The 26,555-nt window shown below is 35.9% G+C and overlaps 1 protein-coding gene across 30 annotated transcripts in view; it reads right to left on the bottom strand.

Moving 5' to 3' along the window:
* Positions 1–26,555, bottom strand: part of LOC129659044 (uncharacterized) — a 464,676-nt gene that overhangs the window by 261,719 nt on the left and 176,402 nt on the right. For 27 of the 30 annotated variants that reach the window (XR_008717760.1, XR_008717762.1, XR_008717763.1 and 24 more), the window contains one exon: positions 17,741–17,822. Coding sequence is in view for 26 of the 30 variants with exons in the window: in XM_055590091.1 (XP_055446066.1) it covers positions 17,741–17,822 (82 nt within the window). In the remaining 4 variants the exon portion in view is untranslated. The remainder of the gene's footprint in view (positions 1–17,740; positions 17,823–26,555) is intronic. The other 3 variants (XM_055590072.1, XM_055590074.1, XM_055590080.1) reach the window with 1 other exon arrangement.

Raw genomic sequence — 26,555 nt, 5'->3', positions numbered from 1 at the left:
CATAGCTGCTGAAGTTCAATGATGAAGTTTTGCTCTTCTGAATAATTTCTTAACTATGTGATTACCTATTTTATTTAGAAATATCAAGTCACTTTTATGCATTACTTTTCTTACTGTGATATATTAATGTCTTAACATTTGGCTTTCCAAGTCCTTACTGTGTCCACTAATTTTGAGTGAACCTTATTATTTTCTCCGATCAAACTAAAACATTCAGGCTTTTGTAAAACTCAGAAGAAGACCTACTCTCCAATTTGCATCTCTATCACAAACTATTCTGTTCAGTGAAAGTTTCCCCGTGTATGTACAATGTCAGAGATGTACAATGCAACACCACACTGCACCCATCACCTAGTTCTGTTTTCGATAAGCTGTGCTCTACAAGGCATCAAAAGCAAGTTTGAGTATCCAGTTCCCTTAGGGCACAAAGGCTATTCTAATGAATTAATCTTGCTAAGGTAGTTGTTGGGAAAAAAAATCTCTTCTCTGTGCTTTTGTTCATGCTGCACAATTTCCTTGGAATAACCTTTCCCATCCTTGTCATCTGGTTTTTGGACTACTGAACATAGGTTGATGTTCCAGGGCTCAGCCTGGACATCACATTGACCATTAAATCTGTTCTGAGCCCCTTTTTCCCAGTGAGAATTGTTCACTTCATTCTTTGTGTACTCACTGGGCAGGTGAGGTTTCTATTATAGAACTTTAAACTTTCTTACACTATCATTATAACTGACGGTTCTCTTTATATGGGCTTCCCTGGTGGCTCAGAGGTTAAAGTGTCTGCCTTCAATGTGGGAGACCTGGGTTCAATCCCTGGGTTGGGAAGATCCCCTGGAGAAGGAAATGGTAACCCACTCTAGTATTCCTGCCTGGACAATCCCATGGACGGAGAAACCTGGTAGGCTACAGTCCACGGGGTCGCAAAGAGTCGGACATGACTGAGCAACTTCACTTTCAGTTCAGTTCAGTCACTCAGTCATGTCCAACTCTTTGTGACCCCATGAATCGCAGCATGCCAGGCCTCCCTGACTTCACTTTAAGTGACTATAAATCACTCAAAGTTAGGGATTATGCCTTATCTTTTTGTCCCAAGTGCCCATAACTGTATTTGCCAATGTAGGTAAAAAATGGATAAACATTTATCCAGTGAATTAAATTGACTGAATAGTGATAGGAGTATGGGGTTTGGGGTCAGAAATGAGTGCAAATTCCAATTCTGCTTCTATTAGCATGTTTTTGAACAAATGACATAGATTTCCTAAGCTTAAATTGACCCCAAGTATAAAATGTGACTCATAACAGCTGTCCTTTTAGGATGCTATGAGATGTTATACAAGAAGATATTATGTGTGTCAAGTACCTCTTACAACACATTCTCCCCCAAGCCTCATCTCTGGTAAACTCTAGTATTTACCAGCACCACCTCCCCATACTTCAACCAAACTTTGTCTGTCCCAAATACTTTAAGCAACAATTTGACTATCTATCCTCTTCACTATTCCATGATGTTATTAAAAGGTGTTAAGCTCTGATTTCTAAATATTGGGAGCTAGTGTTTAATCAAGGTGATCATAATGCAAGAAAATGCAAGCATACCAGCAAACTATGCCACTGGATCATGAAATTGATCCAGTATCTGACAATTGTCAAGGAAATGTTGCTCAAGGGCAGAGTAGTGAAACGGAACTACGTGGCACCTGGGTGTTTTCATCTTCTATTACTACTTGCTGTCACTATAAATTAGAACTTAAAAATCTAGTACCTTGGGGTGAGAAGACATGGAGCACCCCCTCTCCTTTTGCCTCCATTTCTGCCTGCCACACACCTGAATAAAAACAGTCATTGCTGCTAGTTCAAACCTCAAATGAATTTATGGCATTGTTTATCAATTGTTTGTTAAATAAAAACTCATTCAGTTCAGCTCAGTTCAGTCGCTCAGTCGTATCTACTCTTTGCGACCCCATGAACCTCAGCACACCAGGCCTCCCTGTCCATCACCAACTCCCGGAGTTCACCCAAATTCACGTCCATCAAGTCGGTGATGCCATCCAGCCATCTCAGCCTCTATCGTCCCCTTCTCCTCCTGCCTCAATCCCTCCCCGCATCAGAGTCTTTTCCAATGAGTCAACTCTTCGCATGAGGTGGCCAAAGTATTGGAGTTTCAGCCTCAGTATCAGTCCTTCCAAAGAACACCCAGGACGGGTCTCCTTTAGTATGGACTGGTTGGATCTCCTTGCAGTCCAAGGGACTCCCAAGAGTCTTCTCCAGTACGGAATGAAGCAGGGCAAAGGCTAATAGAGTTTTGCCAAGAGAAAGCACTGGTCATAGCAAACACCCTCTTCCAACAACACAAGAGAAGACTCTACACATGGACATCACCAGATGGTCAATACCGAAATCACATTGATTATATTCTTTGCAGCCAAAGATGGAGAAGCTCTATACAGTCAGCAAAAACAAGACCAGGAGCTGACTGTGGATCAGATCATGAACTCCTTATTGCCAAATTCAGACTTAAATTGCAGAAAGTAGGGAAAACCACTAGACCATTCAGGTATGACCTAAATTAAATCTCTTATGATTATACAGTAGAAGTGAGAAATAGATGTAAGGGACTAGATCTGATAGACAGAGTACCTGATGAACTGTGGAGGGAGGTTTGTGACATTGTACAAGAGACAGGGACCAAGACCATCCCCATGGAAAAGAATTGCAAAAAAGCAAAATGGCTGTCTGAGGAGGCCTTATAAATAGCTGTGAAAAGAAGGGAAGCGAAAAGCAAAGGAGAAAAGGAAAGATATACCCATGTGAAAAACTCATTGCTGCTACTACTGCTGCTAAGTCACTTCAGTCGTGTCCGACCCCGTGCGACCCCACAGACGGCAGCCCACCAGGTTCTCCCGTCCCTGGGACTCTCCAGGCAAGAACACTGGAGTGGGTTGCCACTGAAAAACTCATTAGGATCTGGCAATTGTCAATTTTAGAGATGACAGGGAGAAGAGAAGAGAATACAATTTTAGCTTTTTTTCTGAAGAGGAATAAGCAAACAATGTTTCACTGTCTTACATTTGTTTTAAGAAATATTTTTAAATACCACATCACATATGTAAGACATATGATCTTGATGACTTCACAGAAATTCTATGGTTGACAATAAACTATTTTAAGTCCTAATTCATTTAAAAACTAAGTACTCATTTTGGAAAGCAAATACTCGGTTTCCTTAAAGTGAAATCCATCAGTATACACTATTACTTTACTATAATATATAATACAATGGCCAAATACCTAGTCAGTCAAAAAACTTTGGTTTTCATTAAGAAATTCTTACCTTGATCCCCTGGAAAATAGTATATGCTAAATTTCTTTTTATCTTTATTAATTATATAAAACCATTAGTATCTTTCACTTTTAAGTGACTCTGTTAAGTGTACTTATGATTTAGCCTCTATGTCTCAACTCATATGCTACTTTTAAAGGGAAAAAAAGTTTTTCTTCCACATCCAGAATGTGTTGTGTATTTCCTCTGTATTTGAGTAATACTGAGTATTCTCCTTATCATAGAACTTTTCACATGTCATTGCAATAGCTTCTCTGCTTACATGTATCACTGACTAATTCTCAAGCTCTCTTCGTGTTATTTATCAGTGTGTATATTACATATATACATGATTTTTCTATTTTATCTGTATGCTGCTAAGTCACTTCAGTCGTGTCCGACTCTGTGCGACCCCATGGACTGCAGCCCACCAGGCTACTCCATCCATGGGATTTTCCAGGCAAGAGTACTGGAGTGGAGTGCCATTGCCTTCTCCTTTTATCTGTGTGTGTATATATATATATATATATATATATATATATATACACACACACACATATATATAAGCATAGGGCTCAGTGTGCAGTGAATGCTCAATTATCATTTCTTAATAAGTATTATAAAACATTAAATGGACTTACTGGTGAAAAGATTAAAAATGACAGTGAAATGGACATTTTTGATAAATAAAAGAAATAATTCACTGACTATAAACATATATTACAGAAACTGTTTAAAATATGGAAATTTATAGCTACACAAAGTAGAGCTTTGAAAGGATAAAAAATAAGGATAAGTGTAAAACACATTTTTCTTATTTTTTTTAATTCCTTTAAAAGATTACTGTCTAAAGCAAAACTTGTAACAATATATTATGAGTTATGTAAAATATGCATAATGTGTGACAGCAATAGCACAAATACTAAAATGGAATAAATGGGAGTATGTTTTTATGATGTTCCTACACTCCATGTGAATGTGTATTTTTGAATGTGTGTTTTTGTAGGTGGGATACATTAAAGACATATATTGTAAATGATTCCAAAAATTTCAAAGGTATAACCAGCACATAAATTATTCTCAACAGCATAAATTATTCTATAAATTATTCTCAGTGAAACTGAAGTCACTCAGTCACGTCCAACTCTGCAACCCCATGAACTGTAGCCTATCAGGCTCCTCCGTCCATGTGATTTTCCAGGCAAGAGTACTGGAGTGGGTTGCCATTTCCTTCTCCAGGGGATCTTCCCGACCCAGGGATGGAACCCGGGTCTCCAGCATTGTAGGCAAATGCTTTTACTGTCTGAGCCACCAGGGAAGTCCCATAGAGAATACCTAACGCAAACAAGGCAGAAGATAATTATAAAAGATACAGAAATATTGAGAAAGCAACTAGCAAACTGGCTGATTTAAATGCAAATATATAATTATGTTAAATACAAAGGTCCAGAAATGCCAATTAAAAGATATACCATGTGAGACTTAAAAAGTAGATCCAACTCTAAGCTGTCTACAAGAAACTTACATTAAATATCAAGGAACTGATGGATTAAAAGTAAAAGATGGCAAGGTACAGCATGTAAAAACAGAGAAAGTTAAGGGAAGTGGTCCAGTGGTCCAGTGGTTAGGCGTACACACTGACTGCTGAGTCCCAAGTTCAGTCCCTGGTTGGGGAATTAAGCTCCAACAAGCTATATGGCATGTCCCCCATAAAAAAAAGTTGAAACGCCTATACTGGTTCCACTCATAATCATCAAAAACTAGAAACAACCAACAACCTTAATGTCCATGAAACAGTGAATAGATAAACTGGCACATCCATACTATGAAACAACGTTAAGAAAGGAGCTTCTGATTTACACAATAACATGGGTCAATCGCAGATGTGTTACACAAAGTGAAAGGAGCTGGCTTCAAAAAGCTACAAAGCTTAACATATGATTCATTTACATGACACTATGGCAAACTATACTTGTTGGTTTCTCAGTCATATCCTACTCTTGGCCACTCCATGGACTATACAGTCTGTGAGGCTCCTCTGTCCCTGGAATTCCCAAGGCAAGAATACTGGAGTGGGTTGTTATTTGTTTCTCCAGGGGATCTTCCTGACCCAGGGATCAAACCAGGGTTTCTGGCATTGCAGGCAGATTCTTTACCATCTCAGTCACCATGGATGATTCATTTACATGAAACTATGCCAAAACTATAGGCAAAATAATTCATATCAATGGTTTCCAAGTGCTAGTTGTAGGAGGAGGGGTTAATGATGAAGGGGCATGAATACTCAGGGTAATGAAATCGTCCTATATCCTGCTTATAACAGTGGGGACATAACTGTGAACATTTATCAAGTTCAAACTTTACACTTAAAAAGGGTAAATTTTATAATATACAAATTATACCTTAATAAATCTGACTTCAAAAAGTGCATTACACATTAAAGATGTGTTAATAAGCAGGTCAAATATCTTTCCTCTCCTTGTACATGTAAAAAGGAAGTAGAAATGTCCCTTTGGAAATATGTGTCAAGCAGCTCTGCACTTCAGAGCCAGCATCAAAGCTTGAGGGTTTAATGCTATTAATTTTCTCTGGTTCAGCTCTAGGCACCCTGAAGGGCACTAAATAAACAGCCACTCACTGAATGACTGTTCTTTATAGCTCCTGCAGCACAAAGTTTAAAAATCAGTGACTAGAGGATGGAAAAGGGAAGTTGCAAACTATAATTTTTGAGAGGGCAGAAACAAGCCCCAATACTATGTTCCATGACTTAACCTTCATTTTTAAGTATTGTCAAAAGGAAATACAGCAAAAAAGATCAAGGAGCCTTGGGTCCCAGACTCTTTGGTCTTACTCTTCGTCACTGACTGCTCATCTCCTCTCTCCTCCCTTCTTTACTTCTCCCTCTCTCTATCTCCCCCCAACTCTCCCAAACACAAGTAATGCACACACTGAAACTCTGAGTATTCTTTATTTTCACAAAAATGCAAATATCTGAAAAAGATTTATTTGCATTTTGAAACTGATCAATAGATTCAGTTCAGTTCAGTCACTCAGTCGTGTCCAACTCTGCGACCCCATGAATCGCAGCACACCAGGCCTCCCTGTCCATCACCAACTCCTGGAGTTCACCCAAACTCATGTGCATCAAGTCAGTGATGCCATCCAGCCATCTCATCCTCTGTCATCCCCTTCTCCTCCTGCCCCCAATCCCTCCCAGCATCAGAGTCTTTCCCAGTGAGTCAACTCTTCGCATGAGGTGGCCAAAGTATTTGGAGTTTCAGCTTTAGCATCATTCCTTCCAAAGAACACCCAGCACCGATCTCCTTTAGAATGGACTGGTTGGGTCTCCTTGCAGTCCAAGGGACTCTCAAGAGTCTTCTCCAACACCACAGTTCAAAAGCATCAATTCTTCAGCACTCAGATTAGGCTTTAGCAAATAGATATCAGTCACATTTGAATTGGAAGGAAGTGTTTGTCTACATTCCCTAAATCATACATCTATGACTGGCCACTACACTCAACATGAAACAGACCACACCCTCTCTTATTTAAATTATTACCAAATATACACCGAATTCTGGAAAGACGGAAAAACTTCTCTGAATTTTATTGCATTCACAGAGCTCTTTTATTTTGCTGTAGATCTTATTCCAAAGGACTTTACCATGGCCAACTGGCTAATCACCCTCTACACTAAGAAGCATATTTAGAAACTATCAAGGATTTCAGTAGACCAAAACTCATAAAGAGAAATCTGGGGACTCAAAATAATAATTCCAAAGATGACTTACTCATTTTGTGTTAATTATAAAATGAACTATCAGATCATAAGTAAAGGATTAATTAGTTGTACAGTAAAAAACCTGCTAGATCATATGGAGGACAGAGGCTCATAGTAATATCAGAACTGTGCTGCTCTAATGTATACTCCAAGGAGATACAACAATTGTAAATATATGTACACCCAACACAGGAGCACCACAATATTCATACAAAGGAAAAATGCTAATAATCACAAAAAGAGAAGCTGACAGTAACACAGTAACAGTGGGAGACTGTAACACCACAATTACACCAATGAACAGATCATCCAGACAGAAAGTCGATAAGGAAACACAGGCCTTAAATAAAGCATTAACCCTAATAGACTTAATTGGTATTTATAAAGCATTCTATTCTCCAGAACAGATACAAGCTGGGTCACACAGCAAGCATCAGTAAATTCAAGAATATTAAGATTATATCAAGCATCTTTTCCAACCACAATGCCATGAATTAGAACCTACAGGAAAAGAAGTATAAAAAACACAAATATGTGGAGGCTAAACAATATGCTACTAAACAACCAATGAATCACTGAGGAAATCAAAATTACCTATAGACAAAAGAAAATGAAAACACAACCATCCAAAACCTATGGGACACAGCAAAAGTAGTTTTAAGATGGAAGTTTACAGAAATAAAACCATACCTCAGGAAGCAAAAAAAATCTCAAGTAAACAACCTAACATTACAACTAAACCAACCGGAGAAAGAAGAACAGATAAAACCCAAAATTAGCAGAAGGAAAGGAATCAGAGGTCAGAGTAGAAGTAAATGAAATAGAGTGAAAGAAAGCAATAGAAAACATCAATGAAACTAAAAGCTGGTTCTTTGAAAAGATTAACAAAACTGACAAAATCTTTAGAGAGATTCATCAACAAAAAAAAGGGAGAGAGCTCAAAACAAGAAAATTAGAAATGAGAAAGAAGTTACAACTGACACTGCAGAAATACAAAGGATCATAAAGACTATTATAAGCAACTATATACCAATAAAATGGACAACCTAGAAGGAATGGACAAATTCTTAGAAAGGTACAGCCTCCAAAGACTGAACCTGGAAGAAATAGAATATATGAACAGGCAAATGAAACTGAAACTGTGATTAAAAATATCCAAAAAACAAAAGTCCAGAAACAGATGCCTTCACAGGCTAATTCTAGTAAATATTCAGAGAAGAGTTAACACCTATCCTTCTGAAACTCTTCCAAAAATTTGCATCTCAATAGATGCAGAAAAAGCTTTTGATAAAACCCAACACCCATTTATGGTAAAAACTTTCCAGAAGGTGTGTAGACAGGTAACCTATCTCAGCATAATAAAGACCATATATGACAAACCTAAAACTAACACTCAACAGTGAAATGCTGAAACGATTTCCTTTAAGGTCAGGAACAGACAAGGATATCCACTCTCACCACTTTATTCACATAGTTTTGGCAATCTTAGCCAAGGCAATCAGAGAAGAAAAAGAAATACAAGGAATCTAAATTGGCAAAGAAGAAATAATACTGACTGTTGGCAGGTGACGTGGTACTATATGTAGAAAATGCTAAAGATGCTACCAGAAAACTATTAGAGCTCATCAATGAATTCAATAAGGTTGCAGGATACAAAAATTAATATGTAGAAATTTGTTGCATTTTTATACACTAACAATGAAAGATCAGAAAGAAATTAAGAAAATAATTTCAATTATAATCATATCAAAAAGGATAAAATATTTAGGAATAAACCTACCTATGGGGCAAAAGAACTATATTCCAAAAACTAAGACACTGATGAAAGAAATCTAAGATGACACAAACAAATGAAAAGATTTTCCTAGATTGGAAGAATCAATCTTGCCAAAATGACTGTATTACCCAAGGCAATCTACAGATTCAATGCAATCTCTATCAAATTACCAATGGCATTTTCTGTAGATCTAGAACAAAAAAAATCTTAAAATTTATATGAAGACACACAAAAGCCAAACAATTTTGAGAAAGAAAAACAGAGCTGGAAGCATCAGGCTCTCTGACTTCAGACTATATTACAAAGCTATAGTCATCAAAACAGTATGGCACTGGCACAAAATTAGAAATATAGATTGGCATAGGATAGAAAGTTCAGAAGTAAAACCACACACTTATGGTCAATTAATTTTTAAAAAGGAGGCAAGACTATACAATGGAGAAAAGACAGTCTCTGCAATAAGTGGTGCCGGGAAAACTGGATAGTTATATATTAAAAAATGAAATTAGAATACTTGCTAATACTGCATATAAAAATAAAAGGGATTAAAGACCTAAATCTAATAACAGATACTATAAAACTCATTTGAAAAGAGTCTGATACTGGGAAAGATTGCAGGCAGGAGGAGGAGGGGATGACAGAGGACGAGATGGCTGAACGGCATCTCCAACTCAATGGATGTGAGTTTGAGTAAGCTCTGGGAGTTGGCAATGGACAGAGAGTCCTGGCATGCTGCAGTGCATGGGGTCACAAAGAATTGGACATGACTGAGTGACTGAACTGAACTGAACTGAAATAATCAACATAAGCACAATTCAATATGCTTCTCAAAAAACACGCTTATAGTTTGCATCTTCACTTCTGGTCTTCTTTTACTAGTAAACCCTCCTGTCTGTGATAATCTCCAAATTTTTCCAAGATCTGATCTGAACTGAGTTATAGGTTTGCTAGATAAACATTTTCTTTTTTTTAATATAAATTTATTTTAATTGGAGGTTAATTACTTTACAATATTGTATTGGTTTTGCCATACATCAACATGAATCCACCACAGGTATACACATGTTCCCCATCCTGAACCCCCTCTCTCCTCCCTCCCCATACCATCTCTCTGGGTCGTCCCAGTGCACCAGCCCCATAAGAGCCTTTTAGAGTTGGTTCTATTTATAAGCAACTGTTTGTGTCCTGACTCCTTGTAGTCTGTTGCTCTGTTTTCCTTGCTCTATTCTCTTGGAAGAGTCACCTCCTTACATTTGGAATTTTAACACAAATTATAGATTATTTTTGGTCTCTTTGACTGTAATTGGTCAAAATTCCTATTTAACCACAATCTCATTACAGAATACTTCTAAAGCAGTTTTATTTCCCTAGGTGCATTTTTGTCCTATAAAATCACATCTTGCTCTCTTCCACACCTTGAGCTGTTGTTATCTGAGCAGTGCTATAACCTAGGTTGGATGTCTGTCCCACATTCCAGTGAAAGAATTATTTCAAGATGCAGAATAGGATAGAGATAAAGGGCTTGGGCTTTAAAGTAAAACTACACACTAATTTTAAATACTCATTCTTCTGGCTGTGTGACTAGGTCAAATCATATAATATATCTAAATAAGGCCCTCCATGATTCATTCTTCCTGCAATAGGTGTTTATAAAACACCATGTATTATCCGACCCTTGTCAACCTTTCCAGCCCCTTCAGCTGAACAACCTCACCCTACAGCTTCACCATTAAGTTTCAATAATAAGTAATGAATACACACATTCAGGAACTCTCTCAGCGCCTGCTTTTTGCACATGCTTTGTTTCATTTACTGAGAGTAGTCTTACCACCACTACCTTACCTAATTCTTACCATAATTACTAATTCTTACCATATTTACTTTTTTTACATAATTACTTTACATTTTTTACATAATTACTTAATTCTTACTACCGTAGCTAATTCTTACCATAAAACAATCCTCAGAAGTGATTTTGAAATATAATGAATAAATGAAATCTTATATCTGATAGCTGAATCAAAAAAAGTTTTCTCAGAGTAGATAAATCTCAAACGATGGGAATGTCATTGGGAAAACAGAAAAGTGAGTTCACACAGAAAACCAATCAAGCAAAGGAATGGAGGAAAAAGGGGAAGGCAAGTAGAAAAGTTTAAAATTGAGGAGAAACTCATTGGTCTAATGTGACTTAAGGGAGGAATATTCCCTGAGTAGAATAAGTAACAGGCAACAGAGCAATTCCCTTCGCCAAAGAGAAGGCATAGTCCAACTATAAAATATATCTTTTGGCCAGATTTCAAGACTCAGATTTCTTCAGTAAAGAACCCTTTTCCTGCCTTTCTGCTGCTGTTTCATGCTTTGCTTTTCTCATCCCGCCTAACCCTTGGCTTGATGACTCTGCTAGAGGGTAGGCCAGGTTTTGGATTGCAGGTTTTTCATGGAAAGATGACACACACCTTGGCTTCAAAACCATGCAGTGCTGTGTTTGGTAAAATTCATTTACTCTCTCACTTTGCATAACCTGAAACTGGACACACCAGATTGCAGCCAGAGGCACAGGTTCCTTCTTACCAGAGATGAGATGATACCAGTGATCCATGTATCCATTCAACACTCAAATTTAAATTAGAAAACAATTCTAGGTAATAAATTTTTTTAATTTACTAAAATTATTGGCTACCAATAATTAACTGCTAAGAAATAATTACTAGCAAACCCAATTCAACAGCACATTAAAAAAGATCACACATTCTGACCAAGTTGGATTCATCAGGATCACAAGGATGGCTCAACATATGTCCATCAGTGTGATACACCTCGTCAACAAAAGAAAAGACAAAAACCTCGTGATCATTTCTGCTCAAGAAATTTAAGGCATCATCAAAAATGTCTGGGGGAAGATAGGGCAGAGTACTTTCTCAGGACCACTGAAAAGATACTCTATGAGCAGTTAATCATATCATATCTAAATTTAAAACTGTCTTTAATATTATAAGTATTTTTCTGAGTTTTCACACTCTGAAGAATTTTCTCAAGCTGCATCCTTTAACCACTACACTACTGTAAGAGTAAACTTATCAGAAAACACCAAATTTATGTATCAGGCTAAAAATCATAATAAAGAAAAAAAAAGAACATGATGTGATAGCCAACTTTTTACGTTTTAAAGATCACCCTTGTTTCAAATCTTAATTGACCAACCATTGATCACTGACTCAGCATTATTCAAGTCTCCTAAGAAATGTTCCTTAAAATTCAATTATTTATCTGAAAGTAGTCCTACACAATTTTAGAAGATCTAATCTAAAGAAAACTGTAGAGGCCAAGGAAAAACAAACAGAATTTTCCCAAAGATTTTTGGTAAATGCTCCCTTTAATAATGTATAATTCTGTTATTCAAGTACTATATCAGATCAGATCAGATCAGATCAGTCGCTCAGTCGTGTCTGACTCTTTGCAACCCCATGAATCACAGCACGCCAGGCCTCCCTGTCCATCACCAACTCCTGGAGTTCACTCAGACTCACGTCCATTGAGTCAGTGATGCCATCCAGCCATCTCATCCTCTGTCGTCCCCTTCTCCTCCTGCCCCCAATCCCTCCCAGCATCAGAGTCTTTTCCAATGAGTCAATTCTTCGCATGAGGTGGCCAAAGTACTGGAGTTTCAGCTTTAGCATCATTCCTTCCAGAGAAATCCCAGGGATGATCTCCTTCAGAATGGACTGGTTGGATCTCCTTGCAGTCCAAGGGACTCTCAGGAGTCTTCTCCAACGCCACAGTTCAAAAGCATCAATTCTTTGGCACTCAGCCTTCTTCACAGTCCAACTCTCACATCCATACATGACCACAGGAAAAAACATAGCTTTGACTAGACGAACCTTTGTTGGCAAAGTAATGTCTCTGCTTTTCAATATGCTATCTAGGTTGGTCATATAGTCATTGTTAAAAATTAGAAATAAGAAAAATCACCTGTAATTTAACACATTACTACCCTGTGAACCATCCAGAAATAATTCTTGTTGACACTTTGGTATATAGCTTTTCAGAGTTTCCTACACATAATCTGTCTATATTACAAATTATATCATACTGTATATATTATTTTAAATTTGTATCATTCATTAAATGGTATATCATGCACATCTTTCTATATCAGCAAATACATATCTAAAACATACCAAGGCCCTCTTAATACTCCAAAGTTTGAACACTGTATGTTAGCATTCCTTTACCAATTCCTTATCTTTTGGGCATTTTAGTGGTTTTCAAGGGGTTTTTTTCTATTATATATATTTGATAAACTGGTGGATATTCCTATATAGGAAACAAATCATTTATTAACTATGTTTGAGTATGAGAAAACATTGAAGTCTTATCTATCTGAAAACCACTTAGCAAGTAATTTCAGATATCTGAAAACATTTACAAAAGAACAAAGTCAAATGTTTTCTAAATACATGTTGTTTGATTATGAAAGTAATTTTTAGTTCTTTGCTCAAAATCATGTAATTTTATTTAAAGCACAATTAGAATTGGTTTGAAAAACAGAAACAGAAAAAAAGTAAACAGGTAATATTACACTAAAAACAAGAGGCTCTTTGTTGCCTTTTGGACATTACAAAAAACATTCAATAGTAATAATGAATACTGTAATTTAATTTTTTAATTTATTTTTTATTGAAGTACAGCTGATTTACCATAATTTAAATGTAATATTCACTGGGTATTTGCTATGCATTATGGAGAAGGCGATGGCACCCTATTCCAGTACTCTTGCCTGGAGAATCCCATAGACAGAGGAGCCTGGTAGGCTGCAGTCCATGGGGTCACTAGGAGTCGGACATGACTGAGCGACTTCACTTTCACTTTTCACTTACATGCATTGAAGAAGGAAATGGCAACCCACTCCAGTGTTCTTGCCTGGAGAATCCCAAGGACAGGGTTTAATTATCTGTATCTCCAAAAATATTTAATAGGGCAGGTGCTATGCAATATATTTAAGTGCTTCAATCTAAATTATCTTTAATTCAATATGTAAATGAATAAACCTCAATTTTTTAAATCTCTTGCCTATAGAATGTGCTTATAGCCACATGTAATTCTTTAACAGTTGAAAGGTAGGTAGTACAACTGAGAAAATGAACTTTTAATCTTATATCATCTTCAGTTCATTTCAGTCACTCAGTTGTGTCTGACTCTTTGAGACCCCATGAATCGCAGCACACCAGGCCTCCCTGTCCATCACCAACCCCCAGAGTTTACCCAAACTCATGTGCATCGAGTCAATGATGCCATCCAGCTATCTCATCCTCTGTCGTCCCCTTCTCCTCCTGCCCCCAATCCCTCCCAGTCTTAATTCATTTAATTTAAATTTTAAAACTGAAAACTATCTTTGTAAGATGACATCTCCCTTTAGTAGTATTATAGTTCACACACTGGCACTGTACATTATTTCACTATTACACATAAACAGCACTGATCTAGTGGGTATCAGTGGATTGATCCATTTGAATAGTATTTTTCTGTGCAGCACTGTAACATGATAATATGTTTATTTGAATATGTGTGCAGACACCATGAGTTAAAATGATATGCAAACTGTATTTGATAATTAAATTGAAGTATTCATTATAACTTTAATTCAAATATAATAATATTATGGTTGTAGTTTTAAAATAAGTATGAACATATCTGTAAATTTAAAATATAGGTACAAATCAACTTATTTACAAAACAGAAAGAGACTCACAGACAGAAAACTTGTGATTACCAAAGAAGAAAGTGGAAAGGGAGGGATAAATTAAGAATATAGAATTAATAAACATACACTACTCTGTATAAAATAGATTAACAAAGAGGTTTTACTATATAGCGCATGGAACTATAGTCAGTATCTTTTAACAGTCTATAATAGAAAAGAATCTGAAGCTCTACAACTGAAACTAACATAATACTGTAAGTCAACTATAGTTCAATGAATAAAATTTTAAATGAACAAAGTGTAGGTTTATTACTGGTGCATAATTAAATAAAGATTCAGAAGATGGTATTAAGATGAGAAATAGTAAGAGGGTAGTTTGCAAGTTCACAATGAATGTCAACTGGAATTTTCTCTATGAGAATAAAAGTAAATGTTACTGTATAAAAATACAGATAATAAATCAGACACTATTAAGATACTTTTTCAGCAAAAACATAATTAATTTGATAAGATTCTTCTCAAAAGTCAAAAAAGAACCAATTACATTAGTATCTGAGATCAGAATTAAATGTCAAAAAATTCTAAATGATTTTAAACAAATCAAGCTTGTAACTTTGGCAATGTATAGAATAATTTGACTTGTTGAAAAATGAATCATTCTTAGATGGTAAGATTGTAAAAGAAATTACCTTAGTCATAGAAATTTTATAAGGAAATTATGAAGTCTTCAATTAAATTACCAGATAATTATAACAAAAAAATCAGTTCGTTCAAAAATTTTGTTAATTATGAGCATTTTTCTTTAGCTTTAGTTGAGTTACAAAATATAAGACATGTACATGCTGCGTGCTAAGTTGCTTCAGTCATGTCTGGCTCTTTGCAACCCATGGACTGTAGCCCACCAGGCTCCTCTGTCCTTGGGATTCTCCAGGCAAAAATACTAGAGTGGGTTGCCATGCCCTCCTCCAGGGGATCGTCCTGACCCAGGGATTGAACTCAAAAGTCTCTTAAGGCTCTTCCGCATTGGCAGGCAGACTCTTTTACCACTAGTACCACCTGGGAAGCCCAATGTTAAGACATGCGGCCTAACAAATATTTTTAGGTAGTTGTGTCTCAAAAAACTTAAAATTTGAGAGAAAAAAGTCAATTTATAGCCTAAAGAAAATCTAAGCTAAGTAATTTTGAACCTTTTGCATCTTTCAAAGAATTATAGCTAAATATTAAAAAGTTTGTTTCTATCATGACTGATAGTGTTCAGCTATAGCTATATTAGATGAAAATCTGGATTTATTAGAATTTTAAGACAATAAAGAATGTTTCCTGTATCACTTTATTCCACTTCATGATTCATCCTGAAATGTTTGTGCTCAATTTTCTTAAGTATTATAGACTCTATACATAATTTCTAAATACACAAAGAAAACATACATGTATGTATGTGTAAATGAGTACAAATGCTATGAATCATTGCCAGTGTGCAGAACTATGAGAACATACAGAATATAATGAATTTAATTTTCTTTGCCAATGCACATTGAGTTCCGAACAAGTTTACAAAGGTTTGGTGTTCTGTCAAGTCCACTGCAAGATTTCTTTAAACAGAAGAGAAGCTCATCATTCAGTATAGGAAGAAAAAAAGTGGCAATGTAATTTAATTAATGCAATTTAATTTCTCATTGATATTACACTGAATATGAATGAGCTAAACTTGACATTCTAGGAAAAGACAAAGTTGGTTCATGATCTAGCTGGAGAATTACATGAATTTATGCTGAACTGAAATTTCTCATAGTAGTTATCAATAAGAATATCTTACCATATTTTTCAATAATGAGTCAGTGTGCAAAAACAATAATTTTGTTAATTTAAAATTGCTGTTTCATTATATAAATTATCCACCAAAATAATAAAATTTGATGAATGCTTTGCTGACATTGGTAAATTTAGATTTTCTTTTAGTTTACGCAACAATCTTTTGAAGTTATTAATATTAAGTTAAAGTTAGTGAATTTTCTTAATGTGGAAAGACATGTTTTGATTGTGTTATGTTTTTCTTCAAAGTCAAATCATTTCTAAAGTAATGAATGAGTATTGTCAATGTGGATGCGAATATTAAAGAAAAATTATTTTTTGGTACTTATCTCACTTACTGAAATTTTAAAAATCTGAAACAACACGAGTATATAAATTTGTTTTCAAATGTAAATTTTATGAAATCTAAACACAGATCACATATTTTCAATGTAAATATATGGTTTAACTTAAGGTGTGCTATACTGTAGAAACATAATCTCAAAGACTTATTACGAAACAAAGAGATATAAAATGTCTCATTAATAAATTTATATTGCTTACATATTATATTTGAACATAACTTTTTGGCATATTCAGTTAAATAAGTTATATTTTTTAAAATTAAATTCCCCTGTTTCTTTTTATCTTTTTAATGCAGATGCTGAAAAGTTTAAAATTACGTTTGTTTGACCGTATTATATTTCTGTTGGATAGCACTGATGTATGATAACTTTTCTCCCTAATATCCAGATCAAATGATTCTCTAACTCTTCCTCTATGAAAATTCTATTTACATAGAAATTTAGAGGAATACATAAAAAATTTTAATTATCCATAATCTAATTTAGAATTTTTATTACTTTGATGTACTTTCTGGTCTTTTTCCTAAATCAATCTCATTTCTCTTTTTCTTCCTCAAGATCCTCTCCACACTCCCAATAAGTGAAACTGAACACTGTTATTTTTTCCAAAATTTTTTGTGCCAGTAAGAAATGAAAAGTGAATTCAAGTTTAGCCACAAAATGATTACAGAAGCTATGCCTTTTGGGGATTTAATGGTTAAAAAGCAAAGTATCCCATTTCTCTGCAAAAGACATTGTCAAGAGAATGTAAAGACAAGCAACATACTGGGCAAAAGTATTTGAGAAAGACACATCTAATAAAGGACTATTATCTAAACTGTACAAAGAACTTTTAAAACTCAACAGTAAGAAACAAAACAACCTGATTAAAAAATGGAACAAAGACCATGACAGACATCTCACCAAAGAACATATATTTTGGCAAATAAACATATGAAAAGATACTCCACTTCATGTGTCATCAGGGAAATACAAATTTAAATAATGATGAACTGTAATTACATACCTATTAGAATGGCCAAAATCCAGAATGCAGATGACAACAAATGCTGACAAAGATGTGGAGCAACAGGAATACACATTCACTGCTGGTGGGAAAGCAAAATAGTACAGCTACTTTAGAAGGCAGTTTGGTACTTTCTTATAAAACTAAACACACTCTTAAACCACATAATTCAGCAGTCACACTAACTTGATATTTACTCAACAGAGTTGAAAACTTATCTCTACACAGAACACAGCACACAGATGTTTCTACCAGCTTTATTTGTTATTACCAGAACTTGGAAACATGAGAGAGGTTCTTTAGTAGGTGATTGAACAAACTGACACATTCAGACAATGGAATGTTATTCAGTAGTAAAAAGGAATGAGCTCTCAAGCCATGAAATGACATGGAAGAAAGTTATACGCCTAGTATTAACTGGAAAAAAAAAAAAAAAAAAGCCAATCTGAAAAGGCTACATACTATGTGATTCCAACTGTATTATATGCTGGAAAAGACAAAACAATGAAGGCAGCAAGATCAATGGTTGCTAGGGGATGGGGGATGAAGGGATCACTTTGGGAAGCACAGAGGATTTTTAGGGCAGTGAAAATAGTATCTGCATGATGCTATCTATAGTAGTGGACACTCATCATTAAAATTTGTCCAAATCTATAGAATGTACACCATCAAGTTGTTGTTGTTTAGTTGCTAAGTCACCTCTGACTTTTTGTGACCCCATGGACTGCAGTGTACCAGGCTTCCCTGTCCTTCACTGTCTCCCAGAGTTTGCTCAAACTCATGTTCACTGTTGCTATCTAATCAACTCATCCTCTGTTGCCCGCTTACAATGCAAACTATGGACTTTGAGTGATTTTAATGTTAGTCCAGGTTCATCAGTTGTAACAAGTGTACCACTCTGAGGGGGATGTCGATGATAGGGGAGGTTATGCAGATGCAGGGGCAGGGAGTATATGGAAAACTGCTGTTTCCACTCAATTGTGCTATGAAACTAAAACTGCTCAAAAACATCAGTCAATGTTTTTTTGGAGGGGTGGGGGGAACCCACTGGATGTTCTACTCTTCTTTCTCTGAAATTAGATGGGACCTTTCCCCACTTGTATTTTTTTTCTAGATTTCCCAAAATAAAAAATATTGTATAAGTTGTTCAGTGTTGTTCCATTTATGTTGAAAGCAATTTATAGAGAAGATACAAAAAGTTAAATTATTTAAACAAACTTGTACAATGATAACTCCTTGAAAGGATAATTAGTATCTTCAATTTAAGTAAATCATAAAAACTTGTATAAATATAATATATATACTTCAAGCAATTATTTACAAAGAGCCTTTCCTACCATTATCACTATTATTGGTAATTAATGGGATATGTATCTAATATTTCTCTATAATAGAGCACAAGCCTATGTGTGACTTTGAAATCTTTCCATTTATTCAACAAACAATATATACAATTTATTGAAGTAAAGTTAATTTCAGATAACTGATTTAGTAACTGTATAATAATTTTTAAAACCTGATTATGAAGTGTGTTGTGTGTGTTGGTGGTGGTGGCATTATAGTCATGAAGGAGGAGCCTCATAATACTTTTCTGTTTATTTTAGAAAGGCTAGATTAGAGGGTGAGCTCTAGGGTGGATTTCTGAATATAACAACATATGACATATATTTCTTCTTTACATAAAAGTATGAAGTTTGCACAAATTGACAATAAGAGCAATTTAATCTCAATCCAACCATGTCAAGCTTTAATTGGAAATTCAGAAACCTAAAGTAAAGGCTTATTGGGTAACAAACCACAAGCACAAATATTTGTCCCTACACTAAAGCGTATGCCACAAAGTCCATTGGAAAATTAATTTCTAGTCAACACCAGTAGCATTACTTAGAAACAGGTTATTTGTCTTACAAAATTAGCAACCATCCAGATAATTTTCATTTTGTTCTTCCTTCACTCCATCTATAAAAGCAAAATAACCTTCAAGGAGATAGTTATCTGTGAAATACAGAGATATCGTGTGTATTTCAATACAAAATGCATCCTTTCTCTTCCTTTATGGAGTAAGTCAGAGTGATGAATTTTAAGACTACCTTAACATCTCCAATGGATGCAACTTGCCCTGAATTGAAGCATTTAAAGAGGGCATCTTTCTAAAGTGTTGATAATCTATCTAAAGTACAAGCTAATAATAGCACAATTGTTGGTATTTTAAATAATGTTCTTGTAGCTCTGTAACCAGTAAGAAATAAAACTGTTTTCCTCTAAATGTTTAGTTTTATTATTTAAACATGATTAATCTCATGCATTTTATTTGCATATTCCTTGGTACAGAAAATGCTAATGCTACATTATTTTGAATTAAAAGTTTGTGTTTGTGGCCTTTTCTCTGCATTTACTGCTTGGCTTGTTGCATCAACAAGAAGTGATGAAGTTTAATTACATTTATGAAAATGAACTTAAAACTGTTAATACTTTGCACATGTTTTAAAGGCAATACCACTTTAGAATGAACAACAAAAGCAGACCAAGTAAGTCACATTACTTATAGCATGCAAAGTAATAGAAAGGAATTCGTATTTATTAGAACAACATTAGTACAGAAAAGTGATTATGCTTCCCTGATTTGTTTATTTTCTTCATGCTCTATGGGGCTCTTACATGGCTTCTGAATAATTTTCTAACTTGTTATTTCCCATAGCAAGCGTATAGCTATTACTATCTTGGATGACACATTAGGGTAAGTCAAAATGTAATCAAATCGTAGAATTTAAAGCATCTAAACTCTGAGAATACCAATATTTTATCTGAAGGAAAGTGTCATACATTAAATTTCAAACAGGCAGGCTCTTCTGCTTGGATCACGTGCATGTGATTAATTAAGGAGGCTGAAGGGAATGGGGTGATGAGGAGGCATTTGTACAATTTGTTCATGTCTTGAAATACTTTTTTCTTTCTCAAATAATTTCAAAATTTTGTCTTATTCAATTATGAAAATGGATGACAAACCTGGGATTACCAATACCCCACAAATTTTTACAAGGGAAGGAAGACACCTTGCAATGTTTGACATAAAGTTCTCAATAACAGGTACTAAGTAACATTGAGGAATTGAGAAATTTAGTCTCTGAACTCAAATAGGCATAGATATGAAATTTATCACTATGTGACTTAGGCACGTTACTAATCTCTAGCCAATTTTTTCATAAAAACCCCACAGGACTTTTTATAAAGAATAATAAAGAAAGTTCACATGAAGAAATACTATGCATTTAGAACAAAAACTGTTGAATAGTAGCCATTCAATACATATTCATTTTAGCATTATTCTTGTTAGTATTACTAATGAACCCTTAATAAAATTCAGAGTTAAATAGGCACTCAATAATGTCACTTTTTATCACTGTTAATATTACTGTTATTGAATACCATTATATTCTCTTCCTCTCAAGTACTGTCTAGCCAAAGTTTATCCTGCCCATCCATTCTTATCATCATTCCAAAGACAATGATCTTTCCTCCTTGGGACTTACAAGGGATATGGGATTTTAAAAAATTTATTTACCACTGAGAGTACTAAGTGTATTCCCAGCAATGTGCTAGGTGTACAGGGAGCACAGGAGAAAAATGAGGTACAGATATTAGTAAGACACCTGAGGCCCATGCAGCAAAGTCTTATCAATAGCAAGAAACAATTTAGAAGCTGTTTTTCAATCCTTCACAACATTTAAACTAGCTTGAAAAAGCTGCAAGTTAGTGAAGGAGAGCCAGTCCTCTTCCACATACTTTCAGAACAAAAATGGCAATAATATAAATGTTTGCCGGCCTCAACTTAAAGTCAATTTATCTTTGAATAATGCTGAAAATAACACAACCCCAGGGATTTTGTTGTAATAGAATCTGTCTGTTAACAAACAAGACCTTCCCCAGAATGCATTATAATCCTAGGAAACATCCTAGAAAATGAAATGAAGAACAAAAAATAACATTTCAAGATTAAAAAAAATAAGTTTTGCCCTGGCATTCTCATAAGTAAACAGAGAAGAGAAATACTTTCTTTAGGGAGTACATTTGTAAATCCTTTTTTCTTCCTAAGGCACACAGATGCGTGTGCCTGACTAAATGGCTAGGTAATTTATCACTATATGGGCATCAATTCAAACCTATTTATTATCTGAAATAATCAGATGTGATCATTAAAAACATAGAGGGACATAATAAGAACCAGAAAAACAGTCGGTAAGATGAAGCTTTCTCATCATTCTTTTCCTTCCCTTATTTTTCTTGATTCACCCAAAAGGATAGATGGTGCCAGTTAACAGGGGTAAGGAAAGAAAAAGGCTGACTGAGCTGTAATACACAAAGTAAAGGGAAAACAAAGCAAAGTAAACATACCTCAGCCAAAGAGAAGGAACAAGTGTAAAGAGAGAGGAAAAAGAAAATGCGATGTTAGACAGTATAATTAGAAAAACAAAAACAAGGGGGATGGGAAGAATATTACAGAACAAGAGAAGAGCTGGAACAAGAAAGAAGCAGCATGAAAAAGAGGAATGAAAGAAACTGAGGAAAGAATAAAGGCCAGGGCTGAAAACCAAAATTTTCCAAGCCAGGCTTCAGCAGTACATGAACCATGAACTTCCAGATGTTCAAGCTGGTTTTAGAAAAGGCAGAGGAACCAGAGATCAAATTGCCAACATCTGCTGGATCATCGAAAAAGCAAGAGAGTTCCAGAAAAACATCTATTTCTGCTTTATTGACCATGCCAAAGCCTTTGACTGTGTGGATCACAACAAACTGTGGAAAAATTATTCAAGAAATGGGAATACCAGACCACCTGACCTGCCTCTTGAGAAATCTGAATGCAGGTCAGGAAGAAAGAGTTAGAACTGGACATGGAACAACACACTGGTTCCAGATCGGGAAAGGAGTACATCAAAGCTGTATATTGTCACCCTGCTTATTTAACTTATATGCAGAGTGCATCATGAGAAACGCTGGGCTGGAAGAAGCACAAGCTGGAATCAAGGTTGCTGGGAGAAATATCAATAATCTCAGATATGCAGATGACACCACCCTTATGGCAGAAAGTGAAGAGGAACTCAAAAGCCTCTTGATGAAAGTGAAAGAGGAGAGCGAAAAAGTTGGCTTAAAGCTCAACATTCAGAAAACGAAGATCATGGCATCCGGTCCCATCACTTCATGGCAAATAGATGGGGAAACAGTGGAAACAGTGTCAGACTTTTATTTTTTTTGGGTTCCAAAATCACCGCAGATGGTGACTGCAGCCATGAAATTAAAAGACGCTTACTCCTTGGAAGGAAAGTTATGACCAACCTAGACAGCATATTAAAAAGCAGAGACATTACTTTGCCAACAAAGGTCCATCTAGTCAAGGCTATGGTTTTTCTAGTAGTCATGTACAGCTGTGAGAGTTGGACTATAAAGAAAGCTGAGCGCCAAAGAATTGATGCTTTTGAACTGTGGTGTTAGAGAAGACACTTGGGAGTTCCTTGGACTGCAAGGAGATCCAGCCAGTCCATCCTAAGGAAGATCAGTCCTGAGTGTTCATTGGAAGGACTGATGTTGAAGCTAAAATTCCAGTACTTTGGCCACCTGATGCAAAGAATTGACTCATTTGAAAAGACCCTGATGTTGGGAAAGACTGAAGGCAGGAGGAGAGGGGACGACAGAGGATGAGATGGTTGGATGGCATCACCAACTCAATGGACATGAGTTTGGGTAAACTCTGTGAGTTGGTGATAGACAGGGAGGCCTGGCATGCTACAGTCCATGGGGTCTCAAAGAGTTGGACACGACTGAGCAACTGAACTGAACTGAACTCAAAACCTGTAACAATTTGCAAAAATAAAACAAAAGTGAAGGAAATAATGAACACAACAAACTCCTGCCCCCAAAAAGAGAAAAGATTCAAAGAGACTAAATGCATTCTGACCATATTTTTCTTAACATAGACAAATGTAAGAACACACTAAAATTACTAATAGTGAGAAGTCCTTCAGATAAAAATCAAGGTCATAAATAGAAATACTCCAGGGAAGAAAGAGAAGTCTAATTATAGGTCTTAGGCACTTCTTAAAAAGTGCTTTTATGTTTCATGGATGTATGTTGCCAAACCATGAATGGATAAAGCAGGGTTCCACAGTATTGTCAAGTGGTTTTTTTTGTAAAATGATTCATGACTCTGGATAGGAATTCTGTCTGGCCATAGGTCATTCCTCCCACAATAATGAAAGTTCAAAGTATAAAACCAACGTTCCAGTAAGATTTAGTGTCTAAGGTATAAACATAATAGGCACTTTAATAAGACATTATTGGGGCTTCCCTGATAGCTCAGTTGGTAAAGAATCTGTCTGCAATGCAGGAGACCCCAGTTCAATTCCTGGATTGGGAAGATCTGCTGGAGAAGGGATAGGCTACCCACTCCAGTGTTCTTGGGCTTCCCTTGTGGCTCAGCTGGTAAAGAATAAGCCTGCAATGCAGGAGACCTGGGTCTGATCCCTGGTTGAGAATATCCCCTGGATAAGGGAAAGGCTACCAACTCCAGTATTCGGGTCTGGAGAATTCCATGGACTGTATAGTCCATGGGATCACAAAGAGTCGGACATGACTAAGTGACTTTCATTTAATTAACTTAGGAGATTATTGAACAATTAACAGTCATATATTTTCTATTTTTCTGTTTTTTAATTAATTTATGCTCTTTTGAATTCTAACACCCATTTTTTAACTTCTACCTTTTCTTAAGCCCATATTGTTTTTAACCTAACTCATTTAATTCAATATTTAATACACTTTTATTTTTTCCCTTTTTGATACATTTTCAACACTAATTTTCCTCTGGGTACTATTTTAGTTGTACTTCATAGGCTTTCATTCACAGTAGTTTTTAAAATTAATTTCTATAATACTAAAAAGTCTTGGTTTTGATTTCATAGTTTTAATGATTTTCATTCACACTTGATTATATCATAGATAATTTTCCTTACATCCAGAGAACAGGAACTGTTTTCTCTCTTATTCAGTGCATTTCAAAGTAGGACAATGTCATTCACCTAGCAGAAAAAATAATTTATTGGTTAATTATAATTGATCTTTTTTCCAAGTTAAAAAAATATGTCAAATTACAGACAAACTGAATAAAACTTTTCCAGTCATTTAGAAGCCATTAAAAATCATGAGCTCTTTATTGCCAAATTCAGACTTAAATTGAAGAATTAGGGAAAACCACTAGACCATTGGGCTATGACCTAAATCAAATCCCTTATGATTATACAGTGGAAGTGGGAAATCGATTTAAGGGCCTAGATCTGATAGATAGAGTGCCTGATGAACTATGGACAGAGGTTCGTGACACTGTACAGGAGACAGGGATCAAGACCATCCCCATGGAAAAGAAATGCAAAAAAGCAAAATGGTTGTTGGGGAGGCCTTACAAATAGCTGTGAAAACAAGAGAATTGAAAAGCAAAGGAGAAAAGGAAAGATATAAGCATCTGAATGCAGAGTTCCAAAAAATAGCAAGGAGAGATAAGAAAGCCTTCCTCAGTGATCAATGCAAAGAAAAGAGGAAAACAACAGCATGGGAAAGACCAGAGATCTCTTCAAGAAAATTAGAGATACCAAAAGGACATTTCATGCAAAGATGGGCTCGATAAAGGACAGAAATGGTATGGACCTAACAGAAGCAGAAGATATTAAGAAGAGGTGGCAAGAATACACAGAAGAACTGTACAAAAATGATCTTCACGACCCAGATAATCACGATGGTATGATCACTGACCTAGAGCCAGACATCCTGGAATGTGAAGTCAAGTGGGCCTTAGAAAGCATCACTATGAACAAAGCTAGTGGAGGTGATGGAATTCCAGTTGGGCTCTTTCAAATCCTAAAAGATGATGCTGTGAAAGTGCTGCACTCAATAGGCTAGCAAATTTGGAAACCTCAGCAGTGGCCACAGGACTAGAAAAGGTCAGTTTTCATTCCAACCCCAAAGAAAGGCAATGCCAAAGAATGCTCAGACTACCGCATAATTGCACTCATCTCACACGCTAGTAAAGTAATGCTCAAAATTCTCCAAGCCAGGCTTCAGCAATACGTGAACCGTGAACTTCCAGATGTTCAGGCTGGTTTTAGAAAAGGTAGAGGAACCAGAGATCAAATTGCCAACACCCGCTGGACCATCGAAAAAGCAAGAGAACTCCAGAAAAACATCGATTTCTGCTTTATTGACTATGCCAAAGCCTTTGACTGTGTGGATCACAATAAACTGTGGAAAATTCTGAAAGAGATGGGAATACCAGACCACCTGACCTGCCTCTTGAGAAACCTATGTGCAGGTCAGGAAGCAACAGTTAGAACTGGAGATGGAACAACAGACTGGTTCCAAATAGGAAAAGGAGTACGTCAAGGCTGTATATTGTCACCCTGTTTATTTAACTTATATGCAGAGTCCATCATGAGACATGCTGGGCTGGAAGAAGCACAAGCTGGAATCAAGATTGCCGGGAGAAATATCAATAACCTCAGATATGCAGATGACACCACCCTTATGGCAGAAAGTGAAGCGGAACTAAAAAGCCTCTTGATGAAGGTGAGACAGGAGAGTGAAAAAGTTCGCTTAAAGCTCAACATTCAGAAAATGAAGATCATGGCATCTGGTCCCATCACTTCATGGCAAATAGATGGGGAAACAGTGGAAACAGTGTCAGACTTGATTTTTTGGGGCTCCAAAATCACTACAGATGGTGACTGCAGCCATGAAATTAAAAGACGCTTACTCCTTGGAAGGAAAGTTATGA

This window comes from Bubalus kerabau, chromosome 8 (assembly GCF_029407905.1).
Source record: "Bubalus kerabau isolate K-KA32 ecotype Philippines breed swamp buffalo chromosome 8, PCC_UOA_SB_1v2, whole genome shotgun sequence".
NCBI classification, from domain to species: Eukaryota; Metazoa; Chordata; class Mammalia; order Artiodactyla; family Bovidae; genus Bubalus; species Bubalus kerabau.
This window is presented reverse-complemented; position numbering and strand designations above follow the sequence as displayed.